At 45.1% G+C, this 25,407-nt stretch overlaps 1 protein-coding gene across 1 annotated transcript in view; it reads left to right on the top strand.

Annotated features, from left to right (window-relative positions):
- The window catches only part of RYR1 (ryanodine receptor 1), a 1,073,089-nt gene that overhangs the window by 487,372 nt on the left and 560,310 nt on the right, over positions 1 to 25,407 (top strand). The window contains exons 40-44 of the mRNA XM_078661091.1: positions 922 to 1,195; positions 1,707 to 1,821; positions 16,419 to 16,551; positions 17,208 to 17,302; positions 24,151 to 24,286. Coding sequence (XP_078517217.1) covers positions 922 to 1,195; positions 1,707 to 1,821; positions 16,419 to 16,551; positions 17,208 to 17,302; positions 24,151 to 24,286 — 753 coding nt within the window. The remainder of the gene's footprint in view (positions 1 to 921; positions 1,196 to 1,706; positions 1,822 to 16,418; positions 16,552 to 17,207; positions 17,303 to 24,150; positions 24,287 to 25,407) is intronic.

Below are 25,407 nucleotides of genomic sequence, written 5' to 3'. Positions count from 1 at the left end.
TTCTTTTTTATGTTTTCATTTTGAACAAACTTTATTGGTTACATCTTTATTTCTCCAAGTTGTTATATGGAATACATTATAAGAACTGTAGCAGCCGACACGTGTTTCGCACTGCATCGTCAATGCAACCAGGGCTTTTTCAATGCTCCATGAATGATAGAAAGATTCCTTTTCTGGATAAAAATTAGATTTCTTTTAGATGAGCTTCTTTGATATACATTATTATGCAATTTTGATTTTAGTTTAACGATCGAGAGTCCTGGGTCAATCCCATAGACGGTTTCCGTGCGTGGGTGTTAATTTTAAACAACACATTTATTATAATCTATCTTTGTGCAACACTTACACAGGTTTGGGTGTATCTTGAAATGCAGGTCATCTGACAACATTAAAATCATCATTCGGGTATTTTTGGTTCTATATTTCTTTGTCTATCTATCTGCCTATCTTTCTAACTGCTTACTGAGAGGAACAAGTGAACTCCGCTTCATAATTGATGTGGATGAGAAGCTTTGCATTACAGAGGCCGGGACGGGGCCTCTGTAACACCCCATCCCGGCACTGGAGGGAGTGAAGTGTGGCTTGCTGATATGTGGATACAGACCCACGACAAGGATAGGGTGGAGAAATTGGGAGCGGGGGAAACAAACCTAGAATTAGTGGTGGCAATTTAGGAGATGTTGCAACAAACCTAGAGTTGGTGGTGACAGTTTAGAGAAGAGAGAAGCACTCTGACTTAGAACGTTTTTTGTTTGGGTGTGTGGCATGAGCTCACATTTGTAAGGAGGTCAATGATTGCTATCGGGAATGGTGGTGATTGCCTGGAAATGTAAAAGGTTACAGGTAGTGGGGCGTGATGAATGACCCCCACAATCCATGCAAGAGGGTCTGATCATTCATGCTGATACTTCTCTCTCAAAGGTACCCTGCAGCAGCTGATTTCCCATACAATGGTGCACTGGGCCCAAGAATCCTTTATTCAGAACCCTGAGCTGGTCCGAGTGATGTTTAGTCTCCTGCACCGGCTGTACGACGGTATTGGAGAGCTTATTCGCGCCATGCCCAAGGCCTATACCATCAATGGTGTGTCGGTGGAGGATACTATGAACTTGCTGGAGAGTTTGGGGCAAATTCGATCGCTGCTCATCGTCCAGATGGGACCAGAGGAAGAGAACCTCATGATACAAAGCATTGGGTAATAAGCAAGACGCTTTGTCGAGCCTTTTTCGCTGAATCATATATACACGTGATTTCTGACATTCAGTAAATTAGAAGTGAGGTTATTTTAGCATTACTGAGATCCCTGTGGTACTTGTATACCTGATTAGAAACTATGATGGCTTCTTACTATTCCCTTAAGCGTAAACTGCCCTTCGAACTATTGTTTGAATGCACCTTCATCTTGACTATAAAGAGCCCCTAGTAAAAGAGCTTGGATTCCACACCACCCGACCAATACATCTCAGTTCTGATTTAATATAGTATTGCGATCTCCACCCAGCTGAGCCAGTAAACTATAATCCTTGCCGTAAGCAACTTTTCTTGTCCAGAACGGTTATTCACACATAGACTTTCATTCACCTTACACAGACCCATTCCCTGCTTTGAAGAGCCAGGTATTCATCCCACCTTTACCTGAAGCTAGGTGACATCTGATTGAGGTTTTCAGTGCACTAACCGTTTTTCATCATTTGCTCCCCCTCTAGGAATATAATGAACAATAAAGTCTTCTATCAGCACCCAAATCTGATGAGAGCACTGGGTATGCATGAGACTGTCATGGAAGTAATGGTGAATGTCCTGGGAGGCGGAGAATCAAAGGTAACCATTTGTTATTTCTTACTCAGCACTATACAAAAATCCACAAAGTATTATGGTTATCATAACACAGTGAACTGGTGGGAACTTGTGGGAAGCTTCTCTTCTGTTCTGGAGCGATGCCTTCCCTTGCTAAGCCTAAAACTGTTAGTTTATTTTGGTGTGTGATTATTCTGGGGGCGTCATGCTGAGTGCGATGACTAGATGTGTGAGAATCATTCCGTGTTTGAGTTCAGTATTATGCAAGCAGAGCAGATGTTGCAAAATTGTTTATGGTAGAGGACATTAGTAGGGGTGTGTGAACCAGGCCTTCAGATAAAAAGGCTGACCTTTTCTAGGTTGATAGCTTGCAACAGAAATCCTCACAGTTGCTAATGTTTTTTATACCCACAATTTGCACTCCGGTGTTTGTTTTGTTTTGTATTGTATTGTCAATTTACTTAATTGTATTGCCAATATATTGACTTCATGGCCCTTAGAGAAGAAAAATAGAGAAAAACCACAACAAATCTGAGAAAAACTAGAGCTGAATTACTGTAGCTCGAACCAGTATGTTTTTAGTGTCTTACGTGCTGTGGAACTATTTCACAGATGTTTTGAGGAAGGGTTTTCCATTCTCTTGTGGCCATAATTGAAAAGGCCATATCACCAAATATTTTGGTTCAGGTTTTAGGGGTACCAAGATCCTCTGGATCTGAAGGCGCTTAATGGTCTGTATAAATTGCATTTTCCAATTAGAAAATCAGGGGCTATGTTGTGCAGGATGCAATGAACTGTTACCATGGCCTTGAAGAGAACTTGCCTCTTTACCGGTAACTAATGTAACTGGTACAAAACTGGTGGATATGTTGACAGCTTGTGTGGTAGTTAACACATGGGTATTTTGAATTGCCTGGAGGCCTTTGAATGAGTTAAAAGCCGTCCACAGATAAGAAGAGTTCTCATATTCAAAATGAAATAGACCCAACGCTTGGTTTATCAACACCGGCTAGGGATGATCTATAAAGGGGGGAGTCTGTTTGACCAACTTTAGAATCCAGAAATAGGTTTTGACCTCTTAAGCTACCTACTGCTTCAAAGATAACTCAGATTCTATATAAATTCTTAGAGTGCACACATACTTGACAAGGAGAGGGTTTTGGTCCATAACTTCAGGGTAAGCCACAGAATCCGTAGTAACTAGAAGTTCATTTTGGGAGGGTTCAACTTTAATAAGTCGGTTGACATCCACTGCATACCTCCATTAAGATGTTGGCTAAATTACGTTATGAGGATTAGCCATGCGGGCATGATGAATTCTGCTGTTGTCTGTTAAATATGAGCTGCATATCTTAAGCATACGTATCAGATCGCTGCTAGTTCGCCTAACAGCTCTGTCTGGGATATCATGTATATGTTGAAAAGAAGTAGGAATAAGATAGACGTCTGGGGAACCTGACAAGGAATAGCTTTAGGTTTCACCATGAAAGGTGGCATGAATGTAGCTTGGATTCATTCAGAAAGAACAGAATGGAACCATTGGATTGTCCATGAGTCACATCAGAAGTTCTAAAAGTCTTTGTAGTAAGATGTCATGGTCAATGGTGTCAAAGTGTGATGACAGGTCCAACAGGATGAGGGCTGCTTTTTCTCACCTGTCTACCAGAAGCCGAAGATCAGCTATCTATTGATGTGTGTATATGTATGTTATTTCTATGGCAAAAACCTAGTTCAAGGGCAACAGAGCTCTATACAGGGTCAAATACAAAAATAAAGTCAACAAGTGATAGGAGAGGTGGCTGGGTTGTGGATGAAAAAGTTCACCTGCTCAGAAGGATTTCATTTGCAAGGTGAACATGCAAAGGGGGAAATTAAACCGTGAGCAACAGTCACCAAGAAAAGCTTCTCTTGAAGTACTCTATCAGAGCTGTCCCCCTTACCCGCCTCATTGCCATCAGGATGGACTGACCTTAGCATAGAGGGTCCCTGGGATACAGGCTTTGTAGGGAGGCTGTGTATATGAGAGAACAGAGGACCACAGTTTCAGTACTATGTTCTGGTCTGAATCCTGCTTGGAAAAGATGTAGTCATTTATTAGCACCAACAAAGGACTGCCGCTAGATGAATAATAGTTTTTCAAAAACCTTTGATAGAAATGGCAGAAAAGAGCTAGGACCGTAATTATTGGGGCAAAGGCAAGGTGGTTAGGTCTCGCCTGTCGATGCGCATGCGCATCGAGCAAGCGAGACTATGGTGGCTTATCCACTCTTTATCCAACTTGCAAGGAATCGTGGCGATTCCTTGCAGTGCACGAGAAATTTAAGCTCAATGCGCATGCGCATTGAGCTTAAAAGCGCGTGCACATGCCCCCAGCCGCCTGCCTTGCCTACTCTCCCAGCTGGTGCCGCTCCACCCCCTGCGGCATCAAAGGCTTTCACGGCCGGCCGGCCATGCTTTCAGTTTCACGACCGGCCGGCCGTGTGAAGTACATTTCTAAGCCCGCTCTCCCTGCTCCGCCCCCTGCTCCAGCCGAGACGCATTTCTCCTCCCTCCTCCCCCCTCCTGGGTCAGGTTACCCTGCTTTCTCTTTCTTTTCACCCGGTGACATTGTTGCCTTTAGCCCTTCCCTCACCTCCTCAAGCCGTTACTCGTTGTGTGTACAGGGCTGTGTGTATTAGAGCTTGTGCTTGTCCTGGTTTGTTTGCAGGTGCACACATTACACAAGGCTCTGCTCACTGACCCTAGAGGTAGGCCTCTGACCCGGCACACTCGAGTGAAAGATTCCTCACATAACCCACCGCTCCAGCTGTCTCTTCCTTCAGGCTGCCAGCCTTGAGCGTGGGGGGAGGAGGGGCTGCATACACTTCTGTCCCCGCCGACACGTCAGGGCATGCTGGAATTCAGAGGCCGCCCTCCACTCTGCTTTTCAGTGTACCGTCTGTCATGGCCACAAGCCAGCACCCCCACTTTCGCTGCAGACGAGCTAGGGCTTGTCTTTCTCCAGAGGCAAACAGGGCAGCCTGACTTACGAGAGCCCCCGCAGGCTCACCAACCCAAGGAAAAGCTGTACGAGACAGACGTGTGCCACTCACCTCACCTCTTCCTGGAAGCCGGACTGTGGATAAATGCAGCCGTGGGAAGGCCCCATCCTACCTCAGGTTTAACATTTAATTCTACACCTCTTGAGGGTTCCTGTGATTAACCAACCAAAACCTTGCTGCTGAGCTCATAAACAGTCTGCAACTGAAACGGAGGCAGGCAAATTGCCGTGTGAATTCTCTCCGGCGCCTGCAAGTCAGCTTAACACCTCTTACAAAACAAAACATCACAACTCATCAGTGGCTTGACCTTTGAATATCTGCGGTGTAAAGGTTTATTAATTAATTCATTCAAAAGCGGCCCTTCTATAATTAGCTGTTTCTTGCCCACTATTCATGCCCAGCCCACAAAACCGGGGAACTAGCTGTAGAAACCTGATGAGAGCTGTTAGAACTCCTGGTAGCTGCCCTGAGACCCGAGCCATGCATGGGTGCAAGGATCGGGAACAGAGAATGCAAGGCTCTCGTTTAAGCTTATGACGCACTTGTCTTCACAAGAAAGTCAGATACTTCACAACAACCAGGCCTCATCAGCTGTACCTCAAAACAACCAGGACTCATCACCCCTCTCTCACAACAACCAGGCCTCATCACCCCTCTCTCACAACACTCACTCTCACTCACCCTCAACCCCTCAGCCTCACCCTCACCCTCACTCACCCTCACTCACCCTCAACCCCTCACCCTCACTCACCCTCAACCCCTCACCCTCACTCACCCTCACCCTCACTCACCCTCAACCCCTCACCCTCACTCACCCTCAACCCCTCACCCTCACTCACCCTCACTCACCCTCAACCCCTCACCCTCACTCACCCTCAACCCCTCACCCTCACTCACCCTCAACCCCTCCCCCTCAACCCCTCACCCTCACTCACCCTCACTCACTCACCCTCAACCCCTCACCCTCAACCCCTCACCCTCAACCCCTCACCCTCACTCGCCCTCACCCTCACTCACCCTCAACCCCTCACCCTCACTCACCCTCAACCCCTCACCCTCACTCACCCTCAGCCCCTCCCCCTCAACCCCTCATCCTCACTCACCCTCAACCCCTCACCCTCACTCACCCTCACTCACTCACCCTCAACCCCTCACCCTCAACCCCTCACCCTCAACCCCTCACCCTCACTCACCCTCACCCTCACTCACCCTCAACCCCTCACCCTCACCCTCACTCACCCTCACCCTCAACCCCTCAAACTCACCCTCACTCACCCTCAACCCCTCACCCACCCTCACCCTCACTCACCCTGACCATCACTCACCCTCAACCCCTCACTCACCCTCAACCCCTCACTCACCCTCACTCTCACTCATCCTCACTCACCCTCAACCCCTCACCCTCACACAGTGCAATAGTTCTCAGACCATTTCAGTTAGAGCTTTTAGAAATGTTTATGGCTTTTTTTATTTGTAATACTTTAGCATTGGCTACAGGAAACAAAAATGCTAAACATTTACAAAAAAAACCCATAAACAATTCTAAAAGCACTAACTCTAATGGTGCGAGACCTATTGCATTTCCAATGCTTGTTTTATAAGCGAGGGCTTGATTATAGTCACTTTCCAGGCTTCAGGAAGTGTCCCACTGTGTACTGAAAGATTGAAAATTTCAGTATTCTCCTCTTCCATGCAGGTTGAATTATGTTTCATTATAGTTACCAGACATCAATCAGAGGCCCACCCGAGGGTTCAATTCAGGAAAGGGCCTCTAAAACTGCCTCATATGATATTTCAGACAAGAAAACCCACTAACATTGATGGCCACTGAATTTTCCTCACCTCACACACGTGGGAGTTGCCAGACCCAGACCCAAATGAAAGGTTGGAGAAGGATTTAAGAATCATATCTTCTGTTCTGGATTTTTGACAAAAATCAGAGTAAGTGTGACATTAAGCTTGTGAAGAGATACCTTCCTTCTGAATAATCAGTTGTGTGCAAAAAGGTTGTGAGGCAATCCCTCCCTTGCTATTAACTGATGAAGCAACTAGCTGCTTAGCAATTCTTAACTGCAGTGATTTGAGAGGAATAGTAGATGCAGTTGTCGGCTCTTATCTTCGTCCTCTAGGCTGCTGGGGCAAAAAGTAATGACGTCTCGCATCCGTGTTACAAGTCAAAGGCCAGTAGTGTTCTGCTTGTCTGGTATTCAGTTTGTTAAGCTATTTCAGAGAATCAAGGTTGACTTTTCCGACAAAATTAGCAGTTTTTTTGTTTGTGTGTAACGGTTAATCCTTTTCCAGTCTTTTTCCCAGTTTAGAATCGAAAGCCCTCAATATAGCATTGGGGCCCGCCCCTTCTCAGGGGAAATCTTCTCTTGCACACCCACACTAGCTGTAGTGACTTGGTCAAATATAGATAGTGACTGGGATTGGATGATAAAGAATGGCTGGTGTCGGTGGCCTCCCCTTGAGAGGTGGCCATCTCCTCCAGGCTTCGCCTGGTGCAGTTGAAGCTTCTCCACAGATCCTATCTGTCTGGGACAGTATTGGTTTGCATGGGATATAGCTCAGATGGTGGCTGTGTAAGGCAATGTGGGCAGGAGGGAACCTTTGTCCACACACGATTAGCCAGAGATATTGGGAGGTGGTAGTGAACCTCATGGAAGAAGTGTTGGGGCAGCAGATAGATTGCAATATTAAATTGGCCCTCCTAAATGTGAGGGGCCCTAACGACCTGAATTCCAAGGAGTGAATATGGGTTACCTTGGGGCTGATGGTGGCAAAACGAAACATTGCGAGATTGTGGTGGGCTCAGAGCCCACCGGGTATAGAAGAATGGGGTAAAGATATGGACTGGTGTATGGTCATGGAAAAGTCCATATACGAAGCCAGGGGGTGCCCGAATAAATGGACCCAAGTTTGTGGGGAATGGAACATCCACAGGGGAGAGATATGTGAACCGCCAAGATCGAGAAAAGATATTGTAATTGGGATCTGAATATGTTTAATTGGGGACTGAAATTATGGTTTCGTGATGATTATGTCTCAAGTATCACTTGCAGCGTAACAATATTGCCAATGTATGTGTGACTTGGTTTTTTCATATGTCATGCCTTGATTTCAATAAAAAAATATATATAGATCGTGACTACCAAAAATACTTACCAGAGAAGTATTTCCTTTGTCTGGCACAAGTGACTGTGCTGGTTTCAATCCTATGACCAAATTTGGTAAGTACAAGGGAAAAGGTGACCCACCTATGGTATGTTCAAAATAAAAATGGATATGGGCCAACCTGGCATCATCAATCCTGCGCTGTGAAAATAGGGACTCATAGTATTCCTTTTTATGGGTCAATAGTGTCTCATAGGTGTTCCTTTTCGTGGGTCGGAAAATGATTCAGTAGAGTGAGATCGAAGAGTTCCAAATAGTTGAAAAATTAAAATCTCACAGGCGGACTGAATGATTCAATTTCAGTAAAAAATTGCCAGTATCACTCAGAAAGGGTGGCGGTGTCATCGACCAGAGTTTGGGGGATGGTAAACCAAAAGAAACTTGATCAAAGGAAGCACCTGGTCAAATTGGTATACCTAGATATCACCATCAAACAAGTGCTTGTGCCTAGTTTTTCTAAATGCCAAAAAAGGTTTAAATATGATATCTTCTCCATCCCCCTCCCCGATTCTGTCCTCCCGGTCTTGACAAAGAATCAAATAATTATGGGATGCTAATTCATCTGACAACGGGCTTGAGAAGTCATTAAGATATGTCTAAGTAGGACAACACAGGTGCAACCCCAAATGTTTACACAGATCAAAATTTCCAGCCGATACTTAACTGCTCAGTGCACATCACATAAAATAACTTTGGATGTTACTGGATTCAATAACTCTTGAAGATCTCAAGCTGATTATAAAGCACAAGTAAACAACATTTTAAAATATGACAATATGTTATTTTTTTAAGTTGTCTGTGAGGGTTGGTGGAATTGGTCTGTCAATAGACTCTTAATTGAATGAGTTGGATTGACTGTAAACTATTAGGGAGTCAGGAGGACTACCTGATGGGTCATGCCCAAGACCCCTGAAGAAGTCCTGATAAAGTACTGCACAGTGGCTGTCACCTGGCAGCTTTGGGGGCAGATTGGCTCAGAAAGGCTTACTTTTGACACAGTTTTGCGCCAAGCCCATCTCTATAGGTCTATAAATGGCAATACATGCACAACTAGTGTGCACTGCCCAAGTCCTGGTCCACTCCGAGATGCCCTCTGCACTGTGCACGACTCAGCAAGTCAAACTTGGGAATTCAATCCAGATTTTTCATGCTGATTGAACGGATTGCATTTGGTGCTTAGGGCTTTTCATCAAGAACAATTGAAGTATTTTAAGACAGGTGTGAAGTGTTCCTTACTTCAGATTTCCTTGCAGTCTGATTTTGTATATTTTGTAACTTACCATTGAGCATCTTGGGATGATGGCACTGCAAAATTCCAGCTGGTTTATGGCTAGTGACCTGGTTAAGAATTTGAAGGAATGGGTATGTGAAAACTGAATTACCCAATACCAAATAAATCCTTAGTATTAATATTGCATAATAAGGAACAATCTGATTCTTAACCTTACATTTTATAAGAAGCCTATGTTTACAAATCCATGGTCAAAATGTACTTGTTATTTCAACTTTTTCTAAAGACTAGAGCAACCAATCTCAGAGCTAGGTTGCATCATTATTATGAGAAACTCATATTTTCACACTTGGTGGCATAAAGTGATATTATCTTTCTGATGGATACTGCAGATTCCTCTCTATTAGAATATCCCGGCTCCCAGACTGGAACTGGAGAATTTTAACAGCAGTGCTACCGCATGCTGACAGTTGACATTGTGCAACTATGTTGGCTTCGTACGACTCTGGAAATGATGAGACAGAGTCTCATATAAGTGCCGCCCCTGTACTCTGATTTTAGTTTCTTTCTTTCCAGTCCTTCCAAAGTGGATCTAGAGCCTATTTTGCTGTTCCTTACATGCCAAATTCAGCAGTGTAGTAGGGACTTTTGTCTCCTCTGACAACTACAGGGTTCAACACATACCAAGACCACAGGAATCTGATGTCTGTCACAGACCCACACAAGGGTTACCTTTGGTGCTGGGGCTCAGTTTAGAACTGTAAGTTATCTGCCAAACAAAAAAAGAGGTTACAATCGAAGGGCATGCCTTGATCCTGCTCCAGGTCGTGGCTGCGATCTCGGTCCTGGTCATAGGGGTGTTCCCACGAATAATCCTTTCCTTGCTCATAGTCTTCAGGTAATTCACAATCTGATAGAGACTTCTAGACACTGATTCCTCAGCTTAGAATATTCCCAAGGGTTTAGACTGGATGCAGAACTCTTTGAGCAACCCCCTTGCATGCTGGTATGGTGGTGTCACTTGGCTCCAAGGGGAGTCATTGGTGTCGTTTGTGCCAGAAGTGACATGCCTGGTGCCTATATAGGCACCACAGCGACCTGACCTATACTCCTTCTTTTTCATGCCATCAGCGCAGATCCACACCCCCCCAATGCCCTGACCTCAGTTCCCTCTTTTTCACACCATCAGAGCAAATCTGAACAAGCCCCTTTCAGTCATTCCTTTGCTTGATTTATTTGTTTTGCCAAATACTAGTATGCAGTCTTATTGTTTTGGAATGTCCCTGAAGAAACCCACCTGGTTCAAGCTTTGTGGACTCTGTCATCAACAGATGACAGCGATGGACCCCCAATTGGTCTGTCTGTGGTGCCTGGAGAGGGACCATGACTCTGCAACTTGTGCAGAGTGCCAGACCATGAACCCCAATGCCCTCCACAAGCAGGCCATGAAGCTCTTAGCTGCTCTCCATGCGTCTCCATGTTGCTCCAGGTCCCATTCGTGAGGGAGGTCTCAGGACCACTCCCGGAGTCGCTTGCATCGTTCCTTGTTGCGATCCTGGAGATCTTCAGGTATGTCTCATAAGGAGCCATAGACGTTGAATCATTCTTTGACTTCTCTGCATCACTTTCACACTTCGGACGATGCCAGGGAACAATATCAAACATGTAAGACCTGCTCACAGGTTGTATCTGTGCAGCCTGTGTCTGACGCTGGACCCACTCCCCATTTCCCATTGCTGGAGAGACCCTCACTGAAACTCCATGGATTATACAAGGCCATAACCCTCATCTTTGGGCATGCAATCTCCTCTGGAGTGCCTTTGGGCTCCATGGGTTCAGGAGGGCATTCGACTGGGACTCCGTTGGCGGGTCCACTCTCGGTGCCAGTCGCCCCCTCAGGATACGTTAGTGGATCCAGATGGGCCCCAGCCATGTCTTTGCGACCTCTTCCTGAGACTGTTCCAGTGGGGCTTTCCCAGCGCCACAGAAGCTCATCAGAGGCACTGAACCCATCATGATTCCCATTCGAATATGGAGCCAAACCGGCGTCGTGCAATAACTGCTCCAGCACAGACCAGGCCCATACAGCCTGAAGTTGAAATGGAGCCCTATTTCATAGAAGGACCCTCTGAGCAAAACGAATGGGGAGGATCTGAGGAGCCCTATGGCTAGTCCATGGCCGATGACACCTGGTACAAGGACTTGGCTGACTCCAATAGTCTGGACACCTTACCAGATACTGGCCTCCTCTCTCCTCCCAGAGTGGCTATAGAGGAAGGGGCTTTTTTCAGGTTGGTGGTCTGTAGGGCAGCTGAGGTCCTTGACCTGACACTGTCCACGATCTCGGTCAAGACTAACGTCTTATCGAGATGGTTCGGCTTGGGGTATCCTCCTCAGAACCCTTACTACCCTTTAATAAAGCCCTCAAAGATGTCCTGCTTGGGGCCTGGACAAGCCTTGCACATGCACACCTGTGCACAAAACCATTGCTCTCCGCCACTGATCCGCTCTCAGAAATCCAGCCGTCCTCTCACAGGACTCCACCCATGATAGCCTGGTGGTCCAGGCCCGAACTCCAGAGTAAATCCGGGTGCATTCCCTACTACTCCACTGGATAGGGAATCCAAGAAGCTGGATACCTTTGGTAAGAGAATTTTCTCTTCTACAAGTACGGTACTGTAGTCCATGAACACCACATGCTTATTGGGTCATCATTTCCACATGGTGTTGGATTTGGTTGCGCATGATGCTTGGGCTATTCTCTCCCAAGCAATCGGTGACAGGAGAGATGCGGCAAAGATCACAATCCGAAGCAGATTGGATATGACCAACTCACAGTGCAGAGCTTCAACTGTGGTTCTTTAGTGTTACGACTGGCTGAGGACTACTGGCGTTTCGGGAGATGTCCAGGCATCTGTTATTGACATGCCCTTTGATGGTACTCTCCTTTTTGGAGACAAAGACGATTCGGCTCTGGATTGATTCAGAGACAGTAGGGCCACTGGAAGGTCATTGAGGCTCACAATGGGCCCGCTAAAGCCGCAATCCTTCTTCTGCCCTTTCCGTGACTACCGCAGGGACTATCAACCTTGCCCATTTCCCCTTAGACACCACAACCAGCAGGCAATACAGTCCTTTCATTGCAGCAGACGCGGTTCCCACAAACCCTGTGTGAACCAGGGGCAGCGGTCGACCCAATATGTCCCACCACTGGCAAACGCAACACAAAAGCCTCTTTAGTTTGCCATCTTTCCACCATGGTGCCTGGATTCGATATCACCTCCACCAATGGCGTTAATAGGTTTTGACAAGTGGGTACTTCAAATCATCCAGCTGGGCTAGGCACTTCCATTCCAACAGACCCTGACACCCTTGCCACCATCCTTTGATCGCCTGATGGAGGACCACGTCTCGCTTTTGCAACAGTACTGGCTCTCCTGGTCAAATGAGCCATTGAGAGGGTACCGACATCAAACGTAGGTCATGATTGCTATTCCTGCTACTTCCTGGAGCCAAAGATGGATGGAGGGATCCATCCCAATTACATCTATGTCCTCTCAATTACTTCCTGATGAAGGGAAAATTCAAGGTACCTACCTCGGTTCAGGTCTCATCTACCCTCGACTCAGGAGACTGGATGGTAACTTTGGACTTGGAGAATGCTTACTTCCATTACCCCGTCATGCCTGCCCACAGATGATACCTGCGGTTCGCAGTGGGTCAGGAGCACCTACAATTTGTCATGCTCCCCTTTGGCATCAACAGTGCCCCTCGGGTGTGCACTAAGGTGATATCAGTGGTTGCAGCACATCTACGAAGGTTAGGTATTCCAGTCTTTCCCTACCTCAACTACTGGCTGTTGAAAGCGAGGTTCGCTCCAGGCAGTTGTCTCCTACCTCCAGACTACTGCAGACCTCCTGTACTCGCTGGGGCTCATTATAAACATGCAGAAATCACACCTGACTCCCTCGCAGACGCTTTATTTAATCAGAGCTGCTCTGACACTATACAGGAAACACATAGGCTCCTCCGGGATACTGAGGACACTGATGATGAGGAAGAGGGTGATGGCGTACTATCCCAACTATACTAATTATGTACTATATTAGGATTTATACAATGCCAACGCCTGCCCTAAAATGATGCTTGACTTGCCAAATTGGATCACCATTGAAAGAGTGCTTCATTTTCAGCAATGGTCTGGAGTGCAGTTGATGTACTAGATTTGCAGTTGCCCTCAACTGAGAACAGTGAAAACGTTTTAAAAGAAAACCAGAGCTGATGTCATTGAAGTCCTTGGGACCATTTAATGCTGGCCTCACTGATGCCTAGATGACAACTTGGTCCAAGACTTACTCTTGTCTGTCTGTCAAGTGACCAATAGCCCAGCAACATCAGCCTGGGCCTGGTTGTCTGGACTTCCTAACTAAGAACCCCACTCAAGAAAACCTCATTAGGCAGACCTCTACCAGTAAAGTCAATACTAATTTCTTCACAGCAACACCTACAGATCGGGAATCAAAAAGGGCTGACCTTTGACAATAGAATGATTTTGTCCACAAGCTTGGCTCTTACATATATAAACACAGTGTGTTTACTGGGCAGCTACACGTATGTTCTCTGGGACATGGCCAGCAAGATCTTGGTAGCAGTCCTAGATGACTTTAGAACTTCTCTGAATCAGACAGTACAAGATAAACAGGGTACAGCAAAGGATGTCATCCCTGTAGTCCTGGATACTTTTGATTTCCTGGGCAGGGGTGTTGGCACCAGTGTTGTGCTTTGAAGACAAAGCAAATTGTCAGTACTGCACTGTTATTTTACCATAAATGTAAGGAACAATGAATAAAACAATTGCCCTTGCAAAACCACCCTTTCCGTTTGAATTTAATCAAAAAACTTTATGTATATCTGTTGGATAACACTTTTGCAATATTTTCACTAGCTTTGTTGGACTTACTCTAAATTATAAATCCAAACAATCAAAATCACTATCAATTCTCTTTTTGGAGCCCCTTTTGGAATTGAACTTCACATTCACTCTCTAAAATACAAACTCTATATACAACATAATCATACATCTATTACACTAATCCTCACATCCATCCATACATTCTCACTTCATACAAACAAAAATGCCCACCCTGGGGTAGACTCGTATTCTCTAGTGGAGTGTAGCCTGGATATTGCCTCACATAAATGGAGACTAAGCCTAGTCTGAGGATAGTAGTGTGGGATGCTGGTACCTGAGCGGACAGTGCAAGAATACACACCTTATGAAGAGTGCTTTATTATTTAGTGTGTATTGTATTTCAATTTGTGTGTGTGTTCATAAATACTATTTTGTATAAATGCAAGTAGTTGACTGGACATTCATTTATTGAGGTTGCTGAGTTGTGAGCCTGTGCACTCTTTGCATCTACCACCTGAGAAGCATTTGGACTGCCTAACTCATGCTACCACTTAGAGTCAAGAGCTGAAGGGACACTTGGCTCAGTTACTCCGAGCCCATAGAAGGTTGGACCCCAGGACATCAAGAGTAAATGGCGTCAACCACCACAGTTGAGTCCAACTGAAAGGGTTTCTGACATCAGACAAATGGGTCTTAGCATCATTTGAAAAGGCTAGGACCTACACTTTATTTCCTCCCGCCCTGTGTTTGTCCTATTCCTTCTAAATCTTTTACTTTCTAAGCGAGTCCTTGGAGAAAGGTGAGGGATTTTATTCATGTTACTCTCTTGTCACAAAAAAGGATCTTTGGGAGGATGGCTCTGAGGGTTCCTGGCCTTTTGGCTTCATGACGCCTTCTTGTCTACAACACCAGGTAACAAATGCAAGCTGTTCAATGGAATCTCAAGTTGCAGTAGGCTCAGCATCATGGCTGTCTTTCTGACTCTGTTTGAGTCTCTAAGGAGAGAGTTCAGGATCTCCAGTGGTGGCTGTTGGATATTGATCTGAACTGTGGCAGTCAGCTCTACCTGTCCCACCCTGAGCTCACAGTTGTGACAGGCATGTTGCCTCTGGGTCTGATCTCCAGCAGAAAGACAGCTCCATATCAATCTTCTGGATATATGACGGATTAATTTGACTCTAAGGGCCTTCCTGCCATCCATCAAAGGGGATGCCGGTGCTGGTGCTCATGGACAACACTACATCTATGTGGTACTGCAACAAGCAAGGTGGAATAGGACCTTGGGCTCCATGCCTGGAGACTCTGTGCCTCTGGAGGTTGCTGAAACAAAAGAACTTCTGCCTGGTCGCCAGCCACCTTGCAGGGTCCCCAAACACCAGAGTGGACAAACTGAGCAAGCGTCATCTGGTGGATTACGAGGAAGACCTGCAGCCGAGGAAGCAAAATTCCCTAGAGCACCAGGGTCGAAACGTCGACATTTTTTAATTTTTGTGCCTGTACCCCTCATAGTCCCCCCTTCTTTCTCCTTCAGAACAATTTGGACAGGCCTATCAAACCAGCGGAAATAATACCGCTTGATTGTTGTTTTTTGTAAATAATTGAACCTATGCTCTAACTTTTCTCCTTTCTTCTCCACTCGAGCACCCCTTTTCACTTTGACTATAATTCTCTTAGTCTTTGCGCCGTCTAATTGAATTGTTGATGATAATGTAAATAATTGTGTCATCCTGTTTTTTGATAAATACAAATTTTGAAATGTGGGTTTGGTGTTCATTGCCTTTTCATTAACCTTCTTCTCCCATGTAGCGTGACTTCTCAAATGCAGATTGAATCGCATTTCTAAGCTATACATTAACCTGTGGATTAAGTCAATCTAATTAATAGTCTGTGGAGAAGAGCAGGGCACTGCAGAAGAGGACTGTGTTGCGGGGTATAGCGTCTGATTGAAGTTCGTTCTTCAAACACCTGTGGTGCTAGCTTACCTTTCCAGATAACTCTTGGAACTCTACAGACTAAGAGCATGTTACTGTATTACGTTTAGAGATTTTCCTCACTGGCAAAATCCTAATCCTGCCACTGCCCTTTGTTGAGTATAATGTGATAAAGAAAATTGCTTTTTTCAACACAGGGCCTCCCTGGAAAGTAATCCCAACTTTTGGAAAATTGTAAATGTACTTTGTAACATTTTGCTTTCATGTGTTGTGTTGAAATCCTTCTGATCTATTGATATTTAGTTTTTCTCTCCATTCCACTCTCTTTCTAGGAGATTCGCTTCCCCAAGATGGTGACTAACTGCTGTCGGTTCCTGTGCTATTTCTGCCGTATCAGTCGCCAGAACCAGCGTGCAATGTTTGACCATCTAAGCTACCTACTGGAGAACAGTGGCATTGGCCTGGGTAAAAAAGGGCGCATGTAAATAGTGCTGAAAAAATGGTTTTGGCGAACAGTGGGTTGTTTGGTGCTGGACATGAGAAAACAATGATGACTGTGCTTTCCTCTGGATCCTTTGCCACTGGCATATATGCCCTTAGAGTGCTATTACATTTGTCTTTGTACTGTGCATGTTTTGCTTGCTGCAGTTCTGCTTCAGAATCCCCTTTCTAGCACCGATTATGTATCCTGAATCCCTGCTCTTTGCAGCAAAGCCTGTCATACATTCTCCCTGCCCTGCAGCTATAGACATCCACCAGTTCCCCAATGCACTGCTGCTGCTATATCCCATTCATATTGACTGTACTACTATTGAAAATTATCCCTCCTTCCTTTGTTACTGCTGCCACCACTGCTGCTATCAGTCATTTCTGGTCCTTAAACTGCACTAGTTGCTTCTGCTCCTTTCACTGAAGCCTCTGACACATGGTCCCTATGTTGCTATTGGCACCTCCTACTGCTGCTTAATTTTTTTACTTTTGAGTTCTCCTCGTTGTACTTCTGCTACCTCAACTGCTAAAGCTTGTCACTTCTCACGTGCTCTGAACACAACCTCTGTCATGCAAGTCTATGTTTCTTGTGCCTCTTATAGCATTTACTGTAAGGTTATTTGCCTTTGCAGGTATGCACGGTTCCACACCTTTGGATGTTGCTGCTGCATCTGTTATCGATAACAACGAGCTTGCCTTGGCTCTGGAGGAGCAGGATCTTGAGAAGGTAATTTGCCTGTCTGTGTTTTTTCAGGATGTATGACGTTACAACGCATGCTTTTACATCGCATGCCTTTACAACGCGGTTTTTACATCGCATACCATTACAAAGCATAGTGCTTTTGGGTGTTGGATAGTGAATAGTTTAATTTACTATTCCAACTCCAGTCCCCGTGGACACTAGGGAAGGTTATTGGTTAGTAAATTAACCTATTCCCTATCCTAGAGCGCCCCCCAGCGCAATGCGTTGTAATAGTTTGCGTTGTAATGACCGCGTTGTAATGGTAGTGCGTTGTAAAAGTTTCGTTGTAAGTGATGTTTACCGTTTTTTCGCGAAAATGTGCATAACATGAAATCCCCCACATGAGGATGGCACATTCTCCATGACTCGAGGTGGTGCTGATTCCTTGACAGGGGATTGTACTAATTGGCTGTTAGAAAGTGACATTGATTCACTAACTAGAGCTGGTATGAATACCCACATGTGAGGAGGAAGGGTGGCACAATGTTGTCGACTGTAAGTAGCAATCTAGTGGTCTTGACTGTGTGATGATTCCATATCTGTGGTGCGACCCTATGCCTCTGCCCTTGGGTGGGTTGGCTAAAAACAATACTGTTTTCCTTTGATAGAGGTGAGTAACTGCAATGCACCTCAGTGGAGAGCCTCATATGCTCCGCCAATGTGTGAGTCTTTTGTTGTTGGCTGGAGGTGGTGTTAGTCTCTAATTGGGAGTCTTGCTGATACTCCATAGTTGGAATGCCACAGTGGGGCCCTAAGAGTTGAGACCCTTACCCAGGGCCACAAGGCCTAAAAATGGAAACATGAGAAAATCCCTCACCAAGGCTGGCTCAGTTCCTTGAGTGCGGGTAGTGGCAAACTAAAATGCTAGTGATAAGTCCTTTCATTTTCCATCATTACCTTACTTTCAGTGAGTCCTGGGCTCACAGGAGAATATGCTCATTGTCCTCAGGCACATGTTAGACAGGACTGGAGCTTGGGATCAGGATACGACTTATGTTCATCTTCTCAAATGAATGTGTTAGGAAACATAATAGACTTAACCATGTTAAGGTTAAGCTACAATTTTTTGTATAGCAATGAATTTGCCAGGTTTTTGGCCACAAGATGGTATAGCTGTTGGGCACAATGCTGTCTGAGATTTAAGGGTAACCTGATGGATGTCTGTGCGGGGAGGCCCATGTAAGAGTGGGTAATCTTTTTAGGGTGTCAGTTTTTCCCTATGCTTGTGTTCTATAAGGGTAAGAGGTGGTTCTTGTTATGGTGCAACCTAACCCATGTCTGAGAATTGTGTAATGAATTACTCTTACTGCATTTTCCATAGAGGGTTTGGGCATTATGGAGCCTTCCCATCTACCCATATCAGCTACGGCAGTAGTGTTGTCTGCTGGTTCATGAGTTACAGCATATCTCTGAAATGGTGATGGATCTTAGTTCCTTCTGAAGGAAATACATGGGTGCCTTCATAGGCTTTGCAGCTTGCTGTTTGTATGACTTTTGTCTAGTTTTATGAGTATTTTCCTGAACGAGATTCTAATTGACTAAATGAGACCTTGACTTATTTTCCTTTCTTCTTGTTCCTGAGACAGTTCTGCTCTCATATTGTCCATGGTGTCCGTTGACTTTGAGTCTGGTTTTTCGATATGAGAAACTCTTTGTCCTCTTATCTCCTCTATCCATCACTTTCAAGGCTTGTTTTAGGATCCCAAGCAAACGAGCCAGAAAAAAGTACCTGGTGCCTTTTTCAACTCTGTAAATGTAAGCCTATCATGCTGAGCTTTTCTTCATTACAAAGACATTAAACAGCAGGTTTATCAATCTAGTTTTTCCAAAAGACTCTTCTGGGGCTCAAAAAATAAATCAGGTCCAGAACATCTTGCCTAGGCGTAACTTTCAATCAAATCAATCAATCGGGGGTTTATATAGCACGCTACTCACCTGTGAGGGTCTCAAGCTGCTGGGGGACCTGGAAAGCCAGGTCTTGAGGTCCTTCCTGCATGTGTGCAGGGTCGGGCAGTGTCTGATGTTCACAGAGAGCTTGTTCCAAGTTTTCGCTGCGATGTAGGAGAAAGCTCTCCCGCCGGTTCTGTTTCTGCAGATGCGGATCTCTGCCAGGGCAAGTTCTGCGGTGCCTCTTGGATACGTGGAAGGATAATCTCTTGTTGAGGTATTTGGGTCCAATGTTGTTGGGGGATTTGTAGGCGTGGGTGAGGAGTTAGAAGGTGACCCTCTTTTTGACAGGGAGCCAGTGGAGGCCTCGTAAGTGTTGGGTCATGTGCTTGTGGCGCGATGTCCAAAAGGGGGGCTAAGATCTCACGATGCTTGTGGACGTTGGGACACCTTTGGTCCTCTTCTCCATGGGCCAGATGTGAAGGGTGCAGAGGTGTTTTCAGGCTGTGGATTTTTGTTCACTGGGAGCACTGCGATAGAGAAGCCTGCAAACAGAGGCTGTAGGCAATGCCAGGAAGTCCACAGTGGACACATACAAGATGGGATTTGTCTCTGGAGGGCAGGGGACCGCGCTGGCACCGTTGACCCACTTCAGCAGGGGCTAGGCAGCTCAGGTGTAGTGGTGCTTTCTGGTGTTTGGTTTTGGCGATCCTCTCAGGTCTCTTTGGGTGCCTGCAGAATACTGGGAAGTTCCTGGGTCTTAGAGGAAGTGCTGGCAGTCCTCCCAGGCTTTTGGAGACACCGCAGCTTGCAGGATGAGTTGACTTTGGCGCAATTGTCTGGAACAGCCAAAAGGCTGGCAGGGTTAGCGCCAAGTCAGTTGCTTCTTCCACAGTTCTTGCTTTTCACGGCTCTTCTGTCCTTCTTCTTCTTTTGCTTGGCTGGATCTGTTTTCCTGGTGTCAGGGCTCCCCTAAATGCTGAACTTAATGCTGTTAGGGGAGTATAGAGTAGTAGCTAATGGGCTAATTACCCCTGAGGGTCACTACGCCTCCTACATGATCACTTCCTGGGGGAAGTTGGCATAACTTTGTCCCACAGATCCGAAATTTGCCATCACAGAGATGGCCATTTCTGAAAAGTTGCATCCACTTCAGATAGCCAGGGGTGGTGCTCACCTGAAGGTGGACACGCCTGTCTTGTTTCACTAATTTTCCCACCTGTCCTGGAGCCAAGGGCGCTGGACAAGAGGTTCTGTTTCCTCTCCTGTGAGAGAAACCAGATTTGCATGCCAAAGGAGGTGGGCCTCTTTGAAGTTCTTCGGCCTCGGAATGCTAATCCGCAGATCATCCTGTGGGCAGGAGTGCAAGGCACCCCCTGCTCAAACAGGCTTTGTTTATGGCCATCAGAGACCAGACACCTCCACCCTTGGGAATCAGGCACTTGTCTCGTCTCTGCTGGCAGGCTGACGAAATCCAGTCAGTCAGCACCAGGAGCAGGTAGGTTTTCAGAGGGTACCTCTAAAGTGCCCTCTGTGTGCATGTATTACTAAAACAGACATTGGCATCAGTGTGGGCTTATTAATACGAGATGTTTGATACGAAATATCTCTCTTTTCAGTGAAGCCATTATGTAACTGGGGAACTCGTTTTCACCAGTGTCCAGCGCATTTTGTAATATGGCTTCCCTGCTCCCTTGTACTGGCAGTAATGGAACTGACCAGCACAGGGGCATGTCTGCTCATAACGATATGTCCTCACATGTTATATAAGGCAACCTGCACTGTTTTGGGGAACTAGATCTGGCACTGGGGACCTGGTTAGCAGGAACCCCCTTGCACTTCTTGCTGAAAAGGGCACTTTCCTACATCACATTAACAATGCTGACTAATACCCTCCCAAAAAACTATTTAGGATTGTTAGGATTTCCAGAGAGAGCTGAAGGAACATCAACAGAGGTATTCCTGGAACAGTGAATCATGCAGGTACTCAAGCTTCTAGGTCTGTTATCGGTGCTCGCAGTGAACGGGAACATAGAGCGGGATGGGAGACTTGACTAAGTATGTTAAAACTCCCTTAGGCGAGGGGGGGCCTGGACCTCCTAGGTCTGTTCCTCTATTATGCTGCAGCATTGTTTAAACATATAGTACATTGGTTTGACACAGATGATAACTGGGCAAAAGTCTTTGCAGCAGGGGACCATGCTCCTGGTATCCTGACTTAAGCCTTCATGGTGTGGAGGAATGCACCACTGACTCTCCTGTATCTTGTTAGGGTGGCTGGCATGGTTTGGGAAAGGGTGGTCAGAGTCACCCTCCAGTATCTGTTATATGACCCAAACAACCCGTTTTGTACATTTAAACCATATAAGGACATCAGTGGGGATAAGTCAATGCTTAAATGGCATGAAGGGGGATGCCAAACAATAAGGGACCTATATCTGAGTAAACCACTTTGGGCCATTTTCAACACAATGCACCATTAGAACAGGTAAGCAGAGAAACCTGGCCATGTTTCCAGAATAACCCCCAACAACAAGGATAATGAATAAAATGCTCACAATGACAGGACGCAGACAATTGATTACTAATTTATACACTGACATAATGCACGTCAGAGGTGGAAACACCAAGCAAGCGCATGAAACATGGTCACAGGAGTGTTTGGAGGCATTAACGGATACAGACTGGAGGAAGGCGTGTGAACAAGTCAAACACATTTCTCCAAATGCTCAATTTAAATAGATACAATTCTTTTACTTACATAAAACGTATTACATGGAGTCAAAAGAAAGGCCTGAAGAAAAAATTCAGATGCAGATTACATCTGTGAAATATCAACGAATGTTAGCCCTTCATTATATTTTCCCTCACCAAGGTGATTTTTCCCATCCACATCCAAAATTATGAAGGGCATAGGAAATACCTCAAGTTTGTGGTAGGAAACGCAGATTGCCAGTTCATTATGCTGCTAGTTGATCTGAGGACAGCTTCTTTAGTCTTTTCAAAATGCATGGCAGTAGTGCCAGTCCTCTTATGTCATCAAGGGATATGTGTTTACCTACACAATTGGCCTACAAAATCACATAGCCCAGCAAAGCATAGCTGAACTTTAACAATTCTAAAGTTCCTCCCGTTTGTCTAGGTTTACGGATAAATCTGATAAAGTCAACATCAAAACCTGCCTTAGTAGTATGAACAACACTAGAAACAGTTAAAGACAAATATACCGTTTCGGAGAAGAGAGTGTCTTTAATTTAGGAAAAATTTCCTGTTCTACTAAAGTCTGCCAAATAAACAGTGTATCAGATTTTTCCTTACCAGGCTCCTTGACTTCTGAATTTCCATTTTCCCAAATGCTAGATTCAATATGATGCATCTCCAGCAGTCTCAAGCGCACCAATGGTCTTATGCACTCAACACTAGGATGACAACCCTCACATGTCAATATCGTCAAGACAGTCAATCTCTTAGTGGTGCATAGCAACAGACCTGTTTTAAGGGATCCCGTTCCAGCAAGAAACCTGAACTGGCATCATTATCACAGATGACTCTTATCAGGATCGGGGGTGAATCTGCGAGGTCTGTCTGTACAAGTCCAATGGATGAAGAAGAGCTTGCATCATATCAACTGTTTGGAACTAAGAGCAGTCTATGTACCTCTCAAATCCTTGCCACCTTCTCTGACAACACACAGGGCTGTTATTCAAATGTTCAGTATACTGAACATGCACTCCTCGGAAATCAAATGGGGTTGGGAATGTATATATATCGAGATCACTTTTCTTGGAGTCACAGAAAATCGGATTGTGTGGTTTGTCCAGATGCCTGTCACTAAAAGCAGTATATTTACCAGGAAATCTAAATGAACAAGAATAAGTTGGCAATGCTGTTTTGATGCATTGGTTAAACACATTGCTCTACACTTTTCCTCCAAATCCATTGCTTACTGCAGTCATCCTGAAGCTCCGAAACAGCCAAGCGACAGTGATCTTCATTGCTGTGGTCTGGCCCAGGTGGTGGTATCCAGATGTACTACAGATGGCACTCAGTCAATACAAGATGTACCCATGCAAACCGAACCTGTTGACCAGGTTTTAGGGCCAGCAGTACCACCCACATTTGCCATAATTGAATTTGGCAGCATGGCTTATGAGATCAGATAATATGAAGATCTAAATGTATGTCAGTCATGCATGAATATAGTAAAGCAAGCCAAGCGTTTGTTCATCTAGGGTATACTGTTCCTTTAAATGGAAGACATTGTGTTTATGATGTCAACAAAGAAACTACAATTCTATCACCAGCCAAGAGGATGTAATTCTCATAAACAACCATCCCTCCCTCCTCCTCTGCGCCTGTAACTTAATGTAAGGAATACAAACTTACAGATTCTTTCTCACATCCGGTACTTACTCCACAAAGAACTGACTCTGTAAAGCAGCTGCCATTACGGGGCATCATGGTTAGTGGAAGCTACTGGAGCCTTAAAGCGACAGGACAACTTTTTCAACTCTTCCAATGGTAAGCCTATGAGACTGTACTTTTCCTCATTAGCATAGGTCCCACAACGGTGCTCTTGTTCTGAGAAAAGCTACTTCTGGTATTACAAGTCTAAGGTGTGGAAAATCCTGTCTATGCTAGGCTTTCAGAAAGTGCTTAGCAATAAATGTTCCAGCCCCTAGAGTTGAGTTATGTCTGAGCCCCTGATGTCTGATCATCAAAAGCCATGCTCCATCTGATAATCAAGTGGGAGAGGAAACAAATAGGTGATTTGATGATGGCAATAGCTGGAAATGGTTCTGCATTCTATATTTACAGGTGAAGATATGTGATATTAAGAAACCTCTCCCCTGTCTCTCTTTATCTTCTAAAAGGACCTGAACCGCTCTTCTCTGTTATTGATTTTTTGCTAAGAGCTTTCTTCATCTTATTCCCTTTCTGCACAGGTGGTTTCGTACTTGGCTGGATGTGGGCTGCAAAGCTGCCCAATGCTACTGGCCAAGGGATACCCTGATATTGGCTGGAATCCTGTTGGAGGGGAACGTTACCTGGACTTCCTGCGCTTCGCCGTTTTTGTGAATGGTGAGTACCCAGAAAGCCAGAAATGATTGGCTTCACTATTTTATGAGTAGTAGCAATAAGTGAGTATGGGTCTGATAGCACTCTTTGTCGGGTGAGTATTTGTGACAGAGTAGCAGCTACCAACCAATATAATTAGGTGTAACATTTTTAATACCCCAATGTGTCCCAACGGTACACCCCATCACATTGAATGACAAAAATACTCACTAGCATATGTCAGATTTTATTACATCATTACCATGTAGTAATAGTAATCTTAGCATGCCAGGTTATAATAAGACATTGGCACACAGACTGCCCAATGCATACAGGTAAACACTGTGTGACAGTATTCCAAAGGAACGCACAGTTGTGTGCAGTACACTGAATACATTGTCACAATCCATGTGTATTGGATCCAAATCCCTTATCTTTCTCTTAAGGGCTGACTAATAATGATCATCTTGGAACACTTTTTGGAGATCAATGTCCGTTTTGTACTTTGATTATTATACTCTGTGGGTATTGTCTCCTCTGTATGCCATCATGTTCCGACCTTTTGAAGAACCTCAGGCTGCACTTATTACTAAGAAAGTTTCACAATAGCACACAGTTCTACTCAGATGCCCATGCTATTTTCTTTCAATATACACAAGCCGGAATGTGAGTTTTTTCCTCGGATGAACCATGTGCCCCATCTTTACTTATACGTCCGTGCCTTCAGTGAGATTGGGCAAGTGTAACCCTACTTTAAATTATTTCTCCCATTGCTTCATGCTTAGAGCGTGAATCTCCATCTCATTGTCCCATCAAAATGTAGTCTTTCTAGTAAGAATTTCCTAGCACAGAGTTTTGTTTTCCTTTTATCTCAAACAAGCATAGCTTTAATTTGAAGTGTCTATCCCCCAGATTCATCATTGTCCCGTTTTGCGAGTCCTTAATAGCGATTATTAAGGAATCGCTTTAAAGACTCGCAAAACGGGGTTCATGTAGAAATCGCAAAAAAAATTGCAATTTCTACAGCTTCCTTAATTGCGAATAGCAAATTGCTAATCGCAATCGCAAATAAGGATGCGATTTCAAGGGTGCCAGGGGTGTCCAAAGGACACCCTGTAGCACCCCCGGAATGCAAATGTAGACTG

Source organism: Lissotriton helveticus, chromosome 9 (assembly GCF_964261635.1).
Source record: "Lissotriton helveticus chromosome 9, aLisHel1.1, whole genome shotgun sequence".
Classification (NCBI taxonomy): domain Eukaryota; kingdom Metazoa; phylum Chordata; class Amphibia; order Caudata; family Salamandridae; genus Lissotriton; species Lissotriton helveticus.
This window is presented reverse-complemented; position numbering and strand designations above follow the sequence as displayed.